This window comes from Venturia canescens, chromosome 1 (genome assembly GCF_019457755.1).
Source record: "Venturia canescens isolate UGA chromosome 1, ASM1945775v1, whole genome shotgun sequence".
NCBI classification, from domain to species: Eukaryota; Metazoa; Arthropoda; class Insecta; order Hymenoptera; family Ichneumonidae; genus Venturia; species Venturia canescens.
This window is the reverse complement of record NC_057421.1, coordinates 15395584-15412689: the sequence shown is the minus strand read 5'-3', so window position 1 is coordinate 15412689 and position 17106 is coordinate 15395584. Positions and strand designations below refer to the sequence as shown.

General features: G+C 39.5%; 2 protein-coding genes across 9 annotated transcripts in view; one reads left to right on the top strand and one right to left on the bottom strand.

Annotated features, from left to right (window-relative positions):
• CASK (peripheral plasma membrane protein CASK) overlaps window positions 1-17106 on the bottom strand; it is a 192720-nt gene that overhangs the window by 164974 nt on the left and 10640 nt on the right. For all 8 annotated transcript variants that reach the window (XM_043433426.1, XM_043433430.1, XM_043433428.1 and 5 more), the window contains exons 2-4: window positions 5161-5273; window positions 1250-1355; window positions 242-319 (exon numbers count right to left, since the gene is read on the bottom strand). In XM_043433426.1, coding sequence (XP_043289361.1) covers window positions 242-319; window positions 1250-1355; window positions 5161-5273 — 297 coding nt within the window. The remainder of the gene's footprint in view (window positions 1-241; window positions 320-1249; window positions 1356-5160; window positions 5274-17106) is intronic.
• On the top strand, window positions 11609-15235 carry LOC122419134 (uncharacterized). The gene is made up of 2 exons (XM_043433438.1): window positions 11609-11862; window positions 13058-15235. Exons 1-2 carry the CDS (start codon window positions 11784-11786, stop codon window positions 14224-14226), a joined length of 1248 nt encoding a protein of 415 aa, XP_043289373.1. The 5' UTR covers window positions 11609-11783; the 3' UTR covers window positions 14227-15235.

The window sequence follows — 17106 nt, the reverse complement described above, 5'->3', positions numbered from 1 at the left end:
AAGATCGAGATAAGCATTGACATTACACGAATTATTCAGCAAATTAAATTCTCTTATCGAAGGAGTATCAATCTAAAATTGAAAATTCATAAAGACGCGATTTACCAGCAAACAAATGATCGAAAATACAAGATTCTATCGCGCAATGTACGATGAAAAATTCATTTCACATTTCATAGCATTCGACTCTGTTTAAGATTTAATTAAAAGGAAGCGTATATAATGGATATTCATTTCTCACCTGGCTACTGCTTCGCTGTAGACGAATCCAGCGGTCGCTCGCCTCACAACTTCGAGACACAAATCTGACCCATCCATGCTAGAAAAGAGACGAGTTCATTTGCATTTTTCAAATAAAACAGCGTGCAATGAAAATGAATCTTATGGTATGATACCCGAAGCGTCGCTCTGTTTTATAAACTGTTTTATGGTGCAGCATGAAGCGTCTGAATTTGGTGAAATATCGTTTGTGTCATGTAACTAAAAAAACCTCTGGAAATTTTCATAAAATTAATTTTCGCGTCTCTCAATTTGGGGCCACTTTTAATTCAACGTGCTTCCAATATTATCTTCAAAAACGAAAATAACAATTTTGAAAAAAAAAAAACCAAAATCCACGAGTTTATTCACGTTGCAATTGCCGTTAATGCATTTCTGTAACAGTTTTAAATACGTCGGAGATTTCTCAAGCTTACAACTCAAAAAGAAAACTGTTTATTGCAAAATTATTCTTACGAGTGTCAACGAATTTTTACAACGTTTAAAAATAATGGCAAACTTTAAAATGCACAGGTTCAACTGAAAATTGCTTGTTTGGTGCAGCACTCTGTGCACGTGTGATTATGGCATCCTCATTAGCAATCCACTTAATGTTTCATCGGTCGAGGGCACATAACCCCCTTCTTGAACGCGTGGCAACTCATGAATGAAAAACATGCCGTTACACCGTTTTTCCAGCCTCGATTTCATCATTTTAAACTCAGAATTTACACTCTCGATGAATTTTATAAATTTTACAAAATTCATCAATTTTATGCAAAATCATCCAAAGATGTCATTTATTTATGATCAAACAATACATCTTAACAAAAACAGTGTAAATAAATAGAATAAAATACGAAGAAAAATATAAATTGATATAAAAGCAATGAATGATAAAAAATCGATGAAATTGATCGTAGACTTTTGTCTTTTTTCAAGCTTCTCAATTGACTGGGTTCAGTATATTGTAATATGCGTTAAAACTCACTACTCGAAGACCATGTAGAGCATGCCCTCGGAGCTGTAAGTCTCAAGGAGTTCAACAATGTGCGGATGTTTGAGCATATGGCATATCGTCGCTTCTCGTTTCAAATCTATAACATAAAAAGTAAGAAGAAAAGTGGTGAGTACATGAGAACATTATGGATACAGGGTTGGGTGAACATATTTGTCTGTGCATATACGAAGGAAGGATCGTCAAACATGAAGGGTTGGCAGTGCAGCAGCATTTATATTCCCATGATAAAATTGAACGTTCGCGTTTTATATCATGTACACAATGGGCCATGCCCTTCTTTCGTATTTGATAGTCAAGAATCGTTTACGCCTACCAGCATACCGATAATAAAAAGAGTAACGATCCCGATAAAATACGAACGCTTTGCTATTATTGATATATGCGCGTGCATAGAAACGTCAGCACGAAAACAAACTGCAGGCTCAATTGGAGATTGAATTTATGTATTTTTTCTTTTATTTTTTTTATTTATTTATTTTTTTTTAATTTTCAAGGTAGTTCATGCACGAAACATTTTTCTGAAGAAAATTTTGAAATTTACACAAAATTTGGATGGGTCGTCGACTGACACGCATATCAAATTTTAAAGAGTTCGTCGTCTTATTGGTTATTTAGATAAACGTCGTTAAATATGAAGAAAAGTACACAGGGTTATTGGGACTGTGCGTAAAACATGGCTCATCTTTTCATACAACGAATGAACGCTTCTCACGAAGTTTATGAAAAAGTACACAATAAAAATTAAATATATAACGAAGGTTTATGACGCTGAAGTTTCCAACGTTGGAGTCCAACGAAATGATCGAAAAAAAATCTCCAATAATTCCAGTAATTCTCCTATTTTGTTCCCTGCCAAATTTGCGATTTGTAGTTTTTCAAGCTGCACCAACGATTCGTGAAATAAATAATTGGTGAATTAAAAACGTTTTTTTCGTTCATTTCGTTGGACTCCAACGTTGGAAACTTCAGCGTCGTGAAGGTTTGGGAAAAAAATCGAGACGATTATCTTGCTGGTAATAAAGATATATTACGTTAAAGATTAAATGAAATTGGTAATGAGCACTCGTATAACCTCACATTTGCTTATTTCGGCATTTTATTTATTCTTGGCTTAGCCCATTTCTGTCATAGTCTTTTTCATAATCTCTTTTTATTAATACTTTTTTCTGGATCCATTTCCATTTGTGTTTTCCTTTTGCGCTCTCTAATGCGGTTTTTTACATAAAAAAAACTATAGTATTTTAGTATTAACTATAGTATTTAGCCAAGGATGAATGAAATTTGGGGTTCAGTCAGCGATGAATTCCCGATTAATTAATGCCTTTTAATTTCATTCGCCAAAAGGTAAGTTGAAAAAATTTATTTACAAATGCGAATCAATAACTCTGACACGAATTTAAAGTGATTATATCTGTAATTAAGGAGTACAAATGGATAAAATTTAGATACCCATAAAATACGATTCTTCGGGCATGATCTACCTTAAAATGCGTAATTCTAAATTCGCTTCAACACTTTGTGTCATATCGTTTGTAAAATCGCAGCAAAATGACTGGGATCATTGAACTTATGGGTGTTTTTGGAAGGCAGAAAATAATCGAGTATTTTTCGTCGAACGAATTGAACAAGAGAAAATAAATATTGGTAAGTTGAAATTATCGTCAATTAACTTTGGCAGAGGAATGAAAAATCGTGGCAACGAATGACGTGAGAATCTACGTCATGAAAATTTTATTCAAGGAATACGAATGATATTTTTTGGAACTCCGAAGTGGAAATAATTCAGAAGCATTTCTAGAACGAACTAGTGACGAGAAAAGTTCTGATGAACAAATGTTTCGTGAATATTGCGCGAGAGAAAGAAGTGTTAGCCAGAATGAGTCACGAAATACAATTTTTTTCGTTTCCCGTTGTTGGATGAATTTTATTTTGCAAGTCACTGAGCGGAACAAAAACTTTTCCGGAGTGCATTTGATGCACAAAAACAACATTTCTCAAACGAGAGTGTGTGCGCGTGTGCGCGCACGTTCGTATTGTATTTCCCTCGGTATAAGATTAAACAAGAGTGAAACTGAGATCTATAGTGACGTCTGTGAGTCTCCGGTGCTTCAGTTTCAGGGAGCTACGGAACTGCCATAACAAATGCGACGAAAACGCGAACGACGTCAAGTATAACGTCGTTGACCTCGTTACCTATCCAACACCTGACGTACGAACGTTTGAAATGTTGCCCAAAGGTGCACTACTCTTAAGACGCGCCCACCAAGCTCCAACCTTTTCCAACTTTTCAACCCCTTCGGGCTCACTCTCATTTCTGCGTCGTGCTACTCAGTGATGAGAGTTTACACGTTATTGTACGACGTCTCATACAAAGCATTCGAGCTTGGAGTAACTTGCATCTTATTTCAACAATTGTAGATTATTCCTTTTTCATACGAATAACGAAGAATTTTCAAAAACTCGTGACCTCCAAAAAATCGATGAAACGGAGCATTGAAGTTGAAATGATATTCTAGCAAAACGTCACAATTTCATTGTAATCAATCGATTCCAGAGGAACTGTAGACTCGAGTGGATTTACGATTGAAATTCATCGTTCGGCGAAAAAAAATCGTCGTGAAACTGTCGAAAAATGGAAGCGAAATTTGAGTCGAGCATTTTTGTGCTGTATCGTTGTAAAAGCTTTCAAACTTTTCGAAATTCGAATTCAATTAATATTGAAGTACCTCCGACTCGTTTTCACACTGCTTTTCAAACTGTGGATAAAAAATCCCATTTCTGTTCGTGTGCAAATGATTGCACGAAACGCGTGCTTGAAAGAAGCTTAAATTCGATGTATTTATTTCCTGGAATATGCAATCTCGTTGAACTGCGGTTATTGAGAGCTGTTTTTCACCATATTGCGCGTTAATCGTCCCGTCGAATGTGAGTGAAGCGCGATAACCGATGGAATTCACAGTATCGTATATAAAGTAATGGATCTGGATCGACACGGATAATGAAGGTTTCGAGCGAGCGAGGGTTTGGCGCTTATTGTCTTCGATATGGAAAAAAATCTGGATTGGTTGGCGCAGCCTTGCCATTTTTTGTTCCGCTCACCCTGGGCTATTTTTTTCCTCTTTCGGCGCGCTCATTCAAAGCGAAAGAGTAAATCAGGATTTTGGAGGCGCCGAAAAATATTCAAATCGACAATAGCTCGGTGTCCTATTCAGCGTTCACAATGGTCTCAGTGCTCGTCGAGCCATGCGCTCTATTACACGCGCTTACGCGAACTCATATACGAGAATTTTCAAGCTCGATTGAAATCTCTGACAAATGATTTCAGTATTTTCGTGCTTTTTCTTCACAAACGTACAATACTTTAATTAATTTACCGTCACAAAGTTTTTGTTAATTACATTCCCGAAATTGGTGCTGCGCACCTTTCTTCCGTTGCTACCAAAGCTTTGGCAGGAAGGCCAACAAAAAAATGCTTTTTACGAACCTCGCAACAATTTCAATTAACTTTCGAATAAACTGAATCACCTTACGTCGAGTCCCAACCGCCAGCTTTCGTTTCAAATCTCCCACGAGCCCAAGTTTTCTTCTTTTATTTTTATTTTTCGACCAAAACGATCCACTAACTTGCCGTTTTTCTTCTTCGTCGTACGAAATGAGAAATTTCAAGGTAGAACTACTTAACGAGGGAACATGTAAAAAGGGGATGATTTCTTTAATTCGACTGGGAAAACCTCATATAATTTTGGGAGCGCTTGGGTGTGGAATAATCCCGGGGCGGAAAGAGCATACGTGTGCCCTTAAATGTATGCGTAAAGTGATCACGACAGAGCTGCGCGCGAGAATTTTTCTCACATGCACACAAAGCGGAAATATATACTCACCGGCTGTGCTGAGTCCCGGGCTCGAGGTGAACTTTGCCACGTCGACGATTTTAACAGCGAAAGTCTGGCCAGTCTGTCGGTGGATGCATTTCCTCACCACGCTGAATGGTCCCCTGAAACACGTTGAACGGTACCTCGCTGTATTATGAACGATAATGGAGAATAATTATTGATTACCAAAGAAAAAGTACATTCACGCGACCCGGCACATTTACGAATCTAAGAAAATCCTACGACGACGACGACGAGAGGAACTCGGAGCAGGAAAAAAGAAAAGAAAAACCTTCGACGTCGTCAGTTTAATCGTCTCTATAAAACGTGCACTTCAGTTGCTCGATTCTTGATCGATTGAAATGAAATTTAAAAATAGTTGTAATAAAAAAGGGGAATAAAAAGTTCTGGTCCTTTTCAAACATCGATGAAAAGAACTTCGAACTGCGAAGCGTACAGACTTCGATTAATTGGGAAGCAATAATCACGTACCGAAACGTAACGCCCGCGATCAGAGAAATCGCACAATCAGGAGAGAAAATATATCAATTCAATCAAAAATTCAAGACGCAAAATCATTTTTTCTACAAAATGACAATTTCTATATCAAAGTGTTAACTATCTGATTGAATCGGTTATGATTCGATGTACGTTGAGCTTAATGAGAATCCCAGTAGTTTGGTAACATTGATCCGCTCGACTCGATCAGACTCCGACTCAATAGAATCTTCGCTATGGAAGCTGCTGCTCTTCTGATATTCCCTGCCGGTTATAGGAAGATCTCGACTCCTTGAAATCCTTTGCCACCCTGCTCCCCCACAATCATTTCCTTCTCAATCTTAATCCCCACTTATCGAATATGGCTCTTGGCTTGCCGGCAACCGGCTAATAAAGTAAGAATATTCCCCGGTAATTGCTCATCGAAGCTTCAAGCTCAAGCTCATCCAGCCGTTCTCGATACTACCGGATTATTCTATTTCAATTCCGAGGCGGAACGTCAGACACATACACAAACGAAGGAAAAGCCTCGTACAAACCTTGTATCCGCTTATACGAGGTGACGACGCGAGATATCGTTCAAGTGCTTGCTTGTGATCCTGCCACATTTTCTCGCATGAACCAATCTCAAGAGATTTCAACACGAGAGCAACAAGTGAAGTGTCACCGTGCCCGAGACGTGCGTATACATCGATAAAAAGAGATTGAACAAAACGACTTGATACTCGCTCTGTGTCACATTGAACGAATCATAGGTTCATTGAGGCGTGCCCAATTCGTTGGCAACTCTTGAAAATTCATCTACAAAAGCTTTCGGATTATAAATTTCATTGGACTCAATATCATAAAGTTTCGTCACGAGTACAAACTGTTAATCGACGTCGACTAATCTTTTTCTCCTTTTTCGAAGAAAATTAAGGTAGAACGAAATCTCTTTTGCGAGGCAGACGGTGCTCCTATGCTTTAACGTGGAAAGCCCCTCGTCTTACCAACTGCACGTTAATTTAGTTTCTGCTTTTCAGTTTACATAAAAAAATGATAATTGTGTATTCTTAGATGAAAATATAACTATTTCAACCATAATGTTTCCTAATATTTTGGCGAAAAAAGCTCCTCCTTTGCGACGTTGCCGCGTTTGAAGCTGTGTCCGCCAGAAGAGAGAGACAAGCTTCGTTTGTTAATTTTCTTTTGCACATCGGAGATAAACGGTACGGTGGAGTCACTGCAAATTTGGCGAAAGTTATCTCGACAGTTGGTTCATGTGCCTTTTTCAACAATAGTTTATCAATGTTTTTTTGCGTTTTTTTTACGTTTTCCATGAGATCCATTGTAAAAAACTAATTCAATTTTCTTAGAAACGGTAGGGTCGAACCCGTTGAAATTTCGTGAGCAAATAGTTTGCACTTCGAACGTATCTACCAATTTGCATAAAAATCCTTCTTTTTTTTATATATGCCACAATTCCAGCTTAAGAAATGCTTGGTTCAAAACGTGCAAATAACTTTCTCATTATGACGATACTTGCAAAATAATGTTCTTGTCTACTCCACCGTTTGCTGAAACGTTCAAAATAGTCTCTGAGAAATACTCTTTTCTGTAGCATATAAAACGCAAATACCGGCCCCCTTCGGTAAGTTTGAAAAGTTATCCAAGACAAAAGCAATCTCGTAAGGTTATAGACGCTTAATGAAATCGAGCGAGTCGAACTTTCTCGACATGACCGCGCGCTCAACATCTTCCAAAATGAATTCGCTTCATCAATGTGTTCATACGTGCTATGAAAACGGGGTCTTTTGGCACACTCTTGACATCGCAAGGTCGTTGCTTCTTTCGCAAAATCAAAGCAGCGTTCGTAGAAAATATCAAAGTAATAATTGCGAGTGTGTATATCAAGTGGAAAAGCGGGTTATCGGATTGCGGGCTTTTAGTGTACACTTTCGAGCTGATAGTCATCGCTTCGCCCGCGTCAAGCGAGTGGTTCCGAAATTTCCTAAAAATTTCACGTTTGCATGGCAATGTTCGTGGAACCCTAGAAAACATATAAAACGACGAACTTTTAAACTGCGTCATAGAAACGAGCCTCGAAGGCTGCTACATTAACCGAATCACGATAACGAAGTTGTAGCGCGATTTTAATCTTTTGATATACTAAAATAAACACGAATGGGAGGCCAGCTAACTCCGAGATCAGACGTACTGGCACCTGGAAAGGTGAAGACGAGGTGAAATTCGGTTCACAAAGTTCTTGGGCAACGCCTCATAAGTTCATAAGTTCTCATAAGAACTCATATAAGTTCAAAAGCAAAAAGTGTTGAAATAAAATTCAAGTTGAACTTTATCCTACGAGAACGCATCGCCGAGTTAAAGTAGTTCGGCCGTTCTTGTGACTAGTCAAGTTTGCAAGTACTTTATGTTAATTAATAAAATTAATAAGCACTTGCATTGAGGATATTTTTATCATAAGAATGTAACAACATGCTTTAAAAATATCGTAAATTATAAAATTTGTAGTTCAACTTGACCGTATAGTTAATGATTGAATCGGTACCGGTAACTTTTCCGAAGCTCGAACACCGTACAATTTTTCCACAATTAATATTACTGTGAGTTCTCCCACAGGCTATCGCGTTGAAAACTCAAAACGGTAAATGAAGTAATTGAAAATTTTGCCCCATGAGAGGCCTCGGAGCTGTGCTTATCGTTATCAGGGGACCTTAAACTATCATTTGCCGCAAAAAAGTGGATCTTCACCATTCTTTATCGAACGCGGGCCGAACGACTTTAATGGGCATCCTATGAGCCCGTTCGTTAGGTGCCAACTTTTATCCAAATGCCTTCAAGGGTTTCCGTGTTATTGAGTACAACAAACATCGAAGCATCTTCACAAACTTCCCCGCATCAACAACGTTCGCAGGATTATGAATTGATATATTAATCCTCATTCCTTTCGATTTAGCAAAAAACTCACAAATTCGAAGGAATTCTTCGATGTAACAGCTTCCATCAAAGAGGCTATTCAAAACGGAAGTGAGTTTAGTGAAATTAAGCAAGTTGGGTTTCATCCCATAGCATTTGAAGCACGAAAATTATGCAAATTCACCGAATAGTTTCGAGATGAAGTTCCACGTGCGTACAGATCTTTTGAACCTGTAAGTACGTACAGCACTGTTTACTCAGAAAATTGGAGTACCGCGACGCCGGCATAGCCACGGAGAGCTGACTTTTCCATCGTCTGTTCCCGGGTGTGTATATTTATAACTATAGTTTTGACCCAAGGCGTAATTTATGTTTGTAACCCTCTTGCAAATAGCACTCCCTCTCACTCGTGCTCTCGAGTGCATCATAAATATTCCATCAGGTCTCTCCTGGGAATTCTCCAAAGGGAAATGCCCGAGCCTGACGCTGCTGCACGTCGAAGACTAATCGTAATCCGGCGTGGTACACCTTCACGCTACATCAGTCAACGACCATACCGCGAGGATGGTTCCTATCAGGGTTTATATCTTCGCCCGAGTCTCGTCCTCCAGGGTGTATTACCAACGGCACCCACTCGTTTCCGCGTTTTCCCAGCATTTTATCCCGCCCGCTGCTATATTAGAAGCATCCATATCCCTTGAATGGGACAACCTCACGCCGCGGTGTAACCACGATGTTCTTATACGTGCGCGACACTCTTGCTTAAAGCCTGCTTTTTCATGTTTCGTCGACAGCTTCATACTGTCTCTGTTGAATAACGGTAAACACACTTAAGTTTTGATATGGATCCGGTCCATAATACCGAGAGGAGTTTCACACCCGCGATATACGATTTATAGTTATAAGTTTTTCTCTTTTTTTTTTTCCACTATGCTCGCGGTTGCCACTTCGAAGTTTCTCACGAAAACCCGGATTTTCGAAACGAGGGAGTTTCGCCAAAATGAAAAAATATATATATAAAAAAAAAACAATATGCAGTTGACTTTTGATGTTCATAATCGAAAGAGGAAAAAAATTAATGGGACGCTTCTTTTCTTGGTGAGATGAAATTACGATGAGCTCTGAGAATCGAACAGAGACGGTGCGTTGATAGATTATGAAAAAATGGAGAATCAGGAAATCCCCGAGTGTTTTTCATCCGTTGTGTTTGGACAATGACAGATGCTAAATGAGAATCCTGAAAGAGGATTTATCGAGACGATTCAATGTTCCAGATCTGTATTTTGATGACCCCTTGGTAATACGTTTGCAATGCTCTATCGTGTTCTCAAGCTTCAGGTCATACCGAAAGCCCAAATTCTCTGAAATTGGTTGTTTCCCAATTCGAGACCTTCTCGCGTGGTCTTCTCCCATCCAATCAAGAAATTCTCAAGCACGTTTCGTGAATACGTTCGTGTGCGATTCGCTCCCCAATCTGGAAGGTATTAACGCGCGCGCTCGATGGTAACACCACCTGAAGGGAAAGGAAGATTCGTTGTTCTTCCACAATTGGACATCCTACAAACTGACGATAGAGCCACGTCACAATGGCCGACGGACGTACGAACTGAAAGGAAAATGAGAAATGGACTCTGAGCCACGCGGGATGGGAAATTGAACGGAGTAAATGGCTCCGTTAACAGGTTTCAGACTTAAATAAATAACGTGGACAGTTACTTCCGAAATTTCAAGTTCTACTCTCCACTACTGGCGTGTATTTTTATAGGAAACTCTGTTTTAATCGCTTCTTCAAATTTGTCTATCCATCAGTCGATTAAACTCGAAATTCTCCTTCCTCCATACCCTTTAAGGTATATTTTTCACGAACTCGAATATTCTACGAATAACTGATTCTAAATTGCAGTTAAGTAAAAGTGCATGCGAAAAGATAGGCGAAATTTCAGGTCGGGTTATCGAACATTTAATAAAGAATTAAAACTACGAAGATCGTTAAATTTATACAGGAGCTTACGGAGCTTCCACCACCGGCATATTTCTGTTCAATAATTCACATACTGAATAATTCTAAATTCCTGATACAAACCGTCTCACAGATAGAAAAAAATATAAGCAATCCATAACGACAATAGAAATAAAAGTTTACCGAACTTTTAAAAAATATGTTAACGATAGAGGTTGGAAAAATGGCAGAAGCTTTTCGCATATTTAACCGCCACTCCTCAGAGGTTAGAAATCAGTCCAAATTTTGAGTGCCCCATACTTGGGTCACCAAAAAATACGGTCATGCGAAAGGAATGCCTTAATATTGCTATTAACTGTTCTGTTCAGTAGATAACTTTGTTATCTCTACTGAAAAAAAAGTGAAAAAAAATCCTTTTTGTAAAGCTTGTTTTTCTTGGATGTTTTTTGTGCTGTTAAAAACAATATTCTTCACTCCAATGCTTCTTCGGAGGCAGGGAAGCACCGAACTTCAACTCAGGGAAGCACCGAGCTTTTTCCCCTTCGAAACAGACGATGCGAGGGATCAAAATTTCCCGGGTCGCGTGTTATCTTATCACTAAAAATCCGAAGTACAAAAATGGCATGTGGACGAGAAATCGATACCGTGATACGAACTCGATGTGTCGATAACGCGAGACAATGATTTTTAACGATTTTATCGAAACATAAATAGCAGAAGTTGAGTAAATCGCAAAAGAGATAATGAACGTCGAAAACTAGAAAGTTTAGTAAAAATAATGGAAAAGATTCGAAGAATTTTCTCGGTTTTCCTAACTATTCGACGAGAATTCAATACGAAACGTGTTTCTATAAAATTCGTGTGACTCACAAAACGAATATGAAAATTATTGGGATGGGCGATCAATGTCGAAGCTCCGAGATTCGAATGGTGCAGCGTGTTAGCGAAATTTCCCGGTAATCTGATCGCAGCAGCATGTCGTTCCGTCGATTGTCGTGAACGCATCGAAAGATAACGGTAAGACAAAATATGCTGCCGCCTTATTGTGAGGCGAAGTACTGCGTTATCCTCAAGCGGCGACGTCTCGTGCAGATCACGCGAGTATCGCGCCGCTATCGGTCGACACTTTGCTATCTCACACGTGCAATCTTATATCGTGTGCGTATATTTTCCCCTATGGTTTGGTGCTTATAAAACGATACGGAATCGCATCAAAGTGGTTACAATCGTTCGATCGCCCGGGCGGCTTGAAGGGACGATGGACTTTTCGGCTGCCGTTATTCTCGCTCTTTTTGCACTCGCTTCGATAAATGCGAGCGAGGCTGCCACCATTCGAGGCAAGTTTTATCGAATAAATACCGTTCGATTTCGCTTTTATATTGCGCTTTTAATTGAAACTTATATAATCTGAAAATTGAATCGATCGTTCGAAGAAAAGAGTGATGTGCTGCTTGCTTTTTCTCCATCAGCTCAGTTTTTTTGTGTTTATGGTGTACCGTGGTTAAATAAATTTCAAGGATCGCTCCAGAAAGACTCCGAATTTATGACTGAAAGAATCGCGACTTTTTACGGTCATTTAGTTTCGTTCGCAAAAAAAAATGAGAATTATTATATGATAAAATCTTGATTTCAATTCCAAAAGATTCAGAATAACGGTAAAATAATGTGATTTCTATCATTTTTTTGTGGTTTGATCAAAGTTATAAATATCAAATACGATCAGAGAGTAAAAACCAAAGTTTCGTATCGCATTAATCTTATAAGCAATCCGATATGCCAACAAAATAATAAAAATTTGTATAACCTTGATAAATCCACAATGCACGAATAAAAATAAGGAAATATTCTTCGTATTGAGGGACAAAAGTGACTGACGAATTTAAAAAACGACGAACAACTGGCTCTTGAATGTTTTCACAGTTGCGAGATAACTCGGAATTGCCTCCGGCATCGCGCATTATTATAAAGTTACTGCACGAACGATTTTCGGTTATTTTCGTAACCTCGACCGTAGATTATTCACGATAACGCAAATTCCAATGTTCCGCGTACAATAACAAATACAAAAATTTATTTAAACTTGAAAGTTCAAAACATACGGAGTTTGCGGTTTGACGCAAATAACTGAACGTGAAAAAATCCTCTGCCGAATGAGCGCGCCACCTCGCTCTCCTGTTTACCAGCCAGAGGAACTTTCATTTCAACATTCTATTAAAATCACTATTCAATTATCTCTCAGCCATTCAACGCTTTTCTCATTATATGTTCATAATTTTCAATAATGCAAAACAAAACAGATATTTGAAGAAATATTTTTGAGTCGTTTGGAGTTCCGAGTACATTTCATCCGGATCAAACGCAGAAAGAAGCGTTTTTTGGCTTAAACAATTTGAACTTCCGGCTCTGAGTAACGAATGAGAAAGCTTTGAACGCAATTCTGATAACTAAAATTGTTAAAACTGTTTTTTTTTCTAGAGCTTCTTGAATGAAGAGCTCGTAATTAACTGTGCGATGAATTTCGTTTTTCAACAGAGGATGCTTGCACCGTATCGATAAACTATTTCAAGGGAGACCTAAAAGAGCCTCAGCCATTGTTGCTGAACAATGAGAAGAATGGGACGAGCTTTCTTTATCCGATCGACAGATTGGGTACGGTGAAGCTTAAAGCGGGTCAAAGAGTGTTAATAGCTTGTCCGGGTAAAGGCAATTACATTCAGGGTATAAAGGGACTGAAGAACGTCAATGAAATCGAGGCGAGTTGTTTGACTGGTAAAATATTTGGTTGCGCGGGACTTCGTTTTAATTTTACAACTTTAGCCTGCACGTATTTACCAGCGAATGTGGCACGTCGGACGAATAAACCTTGTTACAAAAATGCGGTTAACATTGAAATTGGCTTCCCATTGAATAAGGATTTTCTTCATACGATTGAGATATGTCGTGACGACGAAACAATGATGACTTACTGGTCGAAATACCGTTTGACTGCGAGTATCAGCGGTTACCAATCGGGTTTCCCGAGGCCTGATAAATGGCAAACTGGTGACTTTTACAATAAATTTAACGTCGATAAACACTTCAAAGCAAGCATGCAAATGAACATGATTGGAAAACAAATCGGCTCGAAAGATCTCGCCTCGAAGTACATCAATTTTTCTACCAGTCGTTACCTGGCACGAGGACACTTAACAGCCAAAGCCGACTTTGTTTACGGGGCAGCGCAAACCTCGACGTTTTGGTACGTGAACGCAGCTCCCCAGTGGCAAACTTTCAACGCTGGTAATTGGAACACCTTGGAAATGAGTGTCAGAAACTTCGTTGCTAGAAGAAAATCGGATGTGGACGTTTACACGGGGACGTTTGGGCACATGACTCTCAGGGATGTCAACGGTAACGATGCGCCCATATACTTGTACGTCAATGGCACGAGGAAAGAGTTTCCTGTGCCTGAATTCTACTGGAAAGTCATTCACGATCCCGTGTCTAAGGAGGCAACCGCATTCGTGGGATTGAACAATCCTTGGGCCGAAAAAATCACCGAGAAGATGTTCATCTGCGATAACATCGCTGACAGAATCAAATGGGTTAATTGGTCACCAAAAAATATCGCTAAGGGCATTTCGTACGTTTGCGATGTTGACGATCTTCGAAAATCTATACCGTACATTCCTCGTTTCAAGGTCAATGACATCTTGGTTTAGTCATTGGTAGTGCATGATGAAACCGTAATTGGTCTCTAATTAACGTTCATTTATTTATATCAGCATCAGCCGTGTCGATGAAACATTTTTCCTCCGTATTTACCCACCAAATGGAACCTTATCTTCGCATTTTGTACCGTACTTGCGGACAAAATCCGCCACAAGATATCGCCTTATTCGACCACTTATCGTATATTGCTCCATTCTACATAATCAAGCTAGAAAAATTTATTTGCTGAACCGAATCATGTTTTCATATCTCGTTCATTCGATCGACACTATTTTTTTTCCTCATTCCGATCACAATTCGAATAAGGCAGGATACGACTAATTCGCTAATAATACAAAAAATTGTGCCAATTCTATGTAATTGCGAGCGCTGAAGTGTGCGCGTGTGTGAGCATTTTTTAAAATGCAATTTGGCAATGGATGTGACGAGCTTGTTTGGACGCGACGCAATCATCTGAAAAAAGTTAATACTCAATTTGTCATTTATCGACAAAACGATTTAGTTGTAACGGACTTTTGTAAATTTTGGAAAAACTCTTATATTTTTTTAATTTTTCTTATTTTTTTAAAAATAAAAATACAATTTTTTGAACCACCGTTCTTCCGACGAAAATTCAAGCTCCTTGGATATATCATTATTCACTGTCTGAGCTTTTTTTAATGAGCTCCGAGACAAGAAAGTTCTGAAGTTGTTACTAAAGTGCATATAAATCGAAAATTAATTGCATTTCAGAATACTCGAACGAAATATTCAAGTTGGAAGAAAAGAAATTTGTTGTCGTCATCGAGATTATTTTTCCTGCGCAATAAACTATTCACATTTTATTTGTATATGCGCGATAGAAAGGGCAGTGACTGAGAAAATCGTATTTTCATCACGAGCAGGGCAACAGTCCCGGAGAACGAATGGAAGTAATGAGTTCAACCGACTAACCGCTGCCACGAGCGTCTGGACGATGTACGAGGAAAGAGAGAGAGAGAGACAAAGGCTTGGGAGCTCTCAGTAATTCTCATTTAGTGCATGTCGTTTGTCGCAGTCACTTCTGGTCAGCAGAAGTAAAAGAGCCATCAAGTGCACGTGGCCATGCAATATCAAGGGTATGCTTTTTGCAGCTACGATTTGAGTGAGCACAAAATATGCATTCTGGAACGTAACCAGCGACAGATTAGTCGCTTGACATGTGATCAAAGAATGAACTTACATTTCCAGTAAGAAAAATTAATTATTTTTGAAAACATAGCAACGAGACTCGGCGTTTCCACGAGCTATTCGTCTCGACCCTGCGCCTGTTTCCTTTCATCCTTTCATAGGTTAAAACCGCGACAACGTGCCCGTAAATCCGTCCGGAACGGATAGAATCGAATCTCGGAAAGAGAAAAATATAACACGACAGAAAAGTTTGGAAACCAGGTCACCAGATGTGTTGGGAGGCTCGACCGATATCCCGATCAATCCGATAGGTTTTGATTGGGAACCTCAAATCCTACCGAAATTAGTAGCTTCGCGATCCGCGGTTGGCTCACGTATCAAGTCCACCGATACAGAAGCCTCCGCTCATATACACGGTGAGAAAAGCTACAGAGTGTCTCGAGAATCGAATACCCAATCAACGGATCCGTTGGATAAGAGAATACTGAAAAAATACGTTGGCTAAAAAAATGTCAGCTGATGAGAAATTGATTAATCAATCTAGCCCGCTGCGGGAAGACGAAGCGAGGAATCGGAAGAGCCGCGTTGGTTCTATCTCACTGGATAAGCTCGAGGGTTATCGCGCCGATACGCTTTCGCCACTCCCACGTCTTCTTATCGGCGCACCGGGATGAGTTTTACTAATTCATTTCACCAAAGATGCTCCGTGGAAGGAAATAGGCACAAGGAATTTGGTGCTCTTCAAAATTTAACGATCAAATTAACCTTCGCTATCTCCATAGGATTTCAGCGCAGCTTGTATATTGATGACATGCTTAACCAGGTACATGTATGCACTTCTAATCACAAAATGTGGATGTACACAAGCGGAGGTATCGTTGAGAATATGCCGGGAACTCGAGTATTAACCGCGGAGAGTTTGCGTAATATTCGGGAGATACCTGAGCCTCGAGGAACTGCACAGCGATCGCGAGGTATTAACGTTCCAATGTCTCTGAAAAGGTTCCTGGCTCGCCTGTTTCCTCGAGGATCGTAGCTTCTCGCGTTCAACCACTAACAAATGGCCAAGGTTAAAACGGTCAACGGGTACTGAGCAATAGGTGAAAACCTCCAAGAGATATGTGTGGACCGGGAAGGGAGGAGAAATTGAGCCGATAAATAGGATTGCTGGAAACATATAGCCGGAAATAAATCGTTTATCGCCAGTTAGTCCAGACATTTCGAGTGAAATGTCGGTTGCGGAAGTACGCGCGTCGGGGATTTCTTCTCGACCTATTTTCATCTTTCGTCGCTTACGTTTTTGCTCCGAGCTTTTAGGAAAAAAAAAAACCATCAAACAGGAAAGATGTGAGTTGGCAGTTTCTAAAGGGTTTTTGACAGTAGGGGAGGCCGGGGCAAGTTGACTAATAAACAACAACATCCAAAGTACACGGAATTTAAAGATATACCCGGTTGATATAACTGTTCGTTGTAACCTCTTTCTCGTTCACGTGACGACCCTGAAGTTTGCAACGTTCGAGTCCAACGAAATGAGCAAAAAAAACATTTAGCAATTTTTTATTTCACTGAAAAACTAGGAATAGCAAATTCGAGAGAGAACAGAATTGGAGAATTGCTGAAATTATTGGAGAGTTTTTTTTAGATCATTTCGTTGGACTCCAACGTTGCAAACTTCAGCGTCATTTCTTGTGACTCAACGCGTCGGGGCGACACGTCGTTTA

Coding starts and splice junctions, on each gene's coding strand:
- LOC122419134 (XM_043433438.1), top strand. CDS start 11,784: ATGGACTTTTCGGCTGCCGTTATTCTCGCTCTTTTTGCACTCGCTTCG. Junction 11,863..13,057: donor CGAGGCTGCCACCATTCGAG/GCAAGTTTTATC, acceptor GTTTTTCAACAG/AGGATGCTTGCACCGTATCG.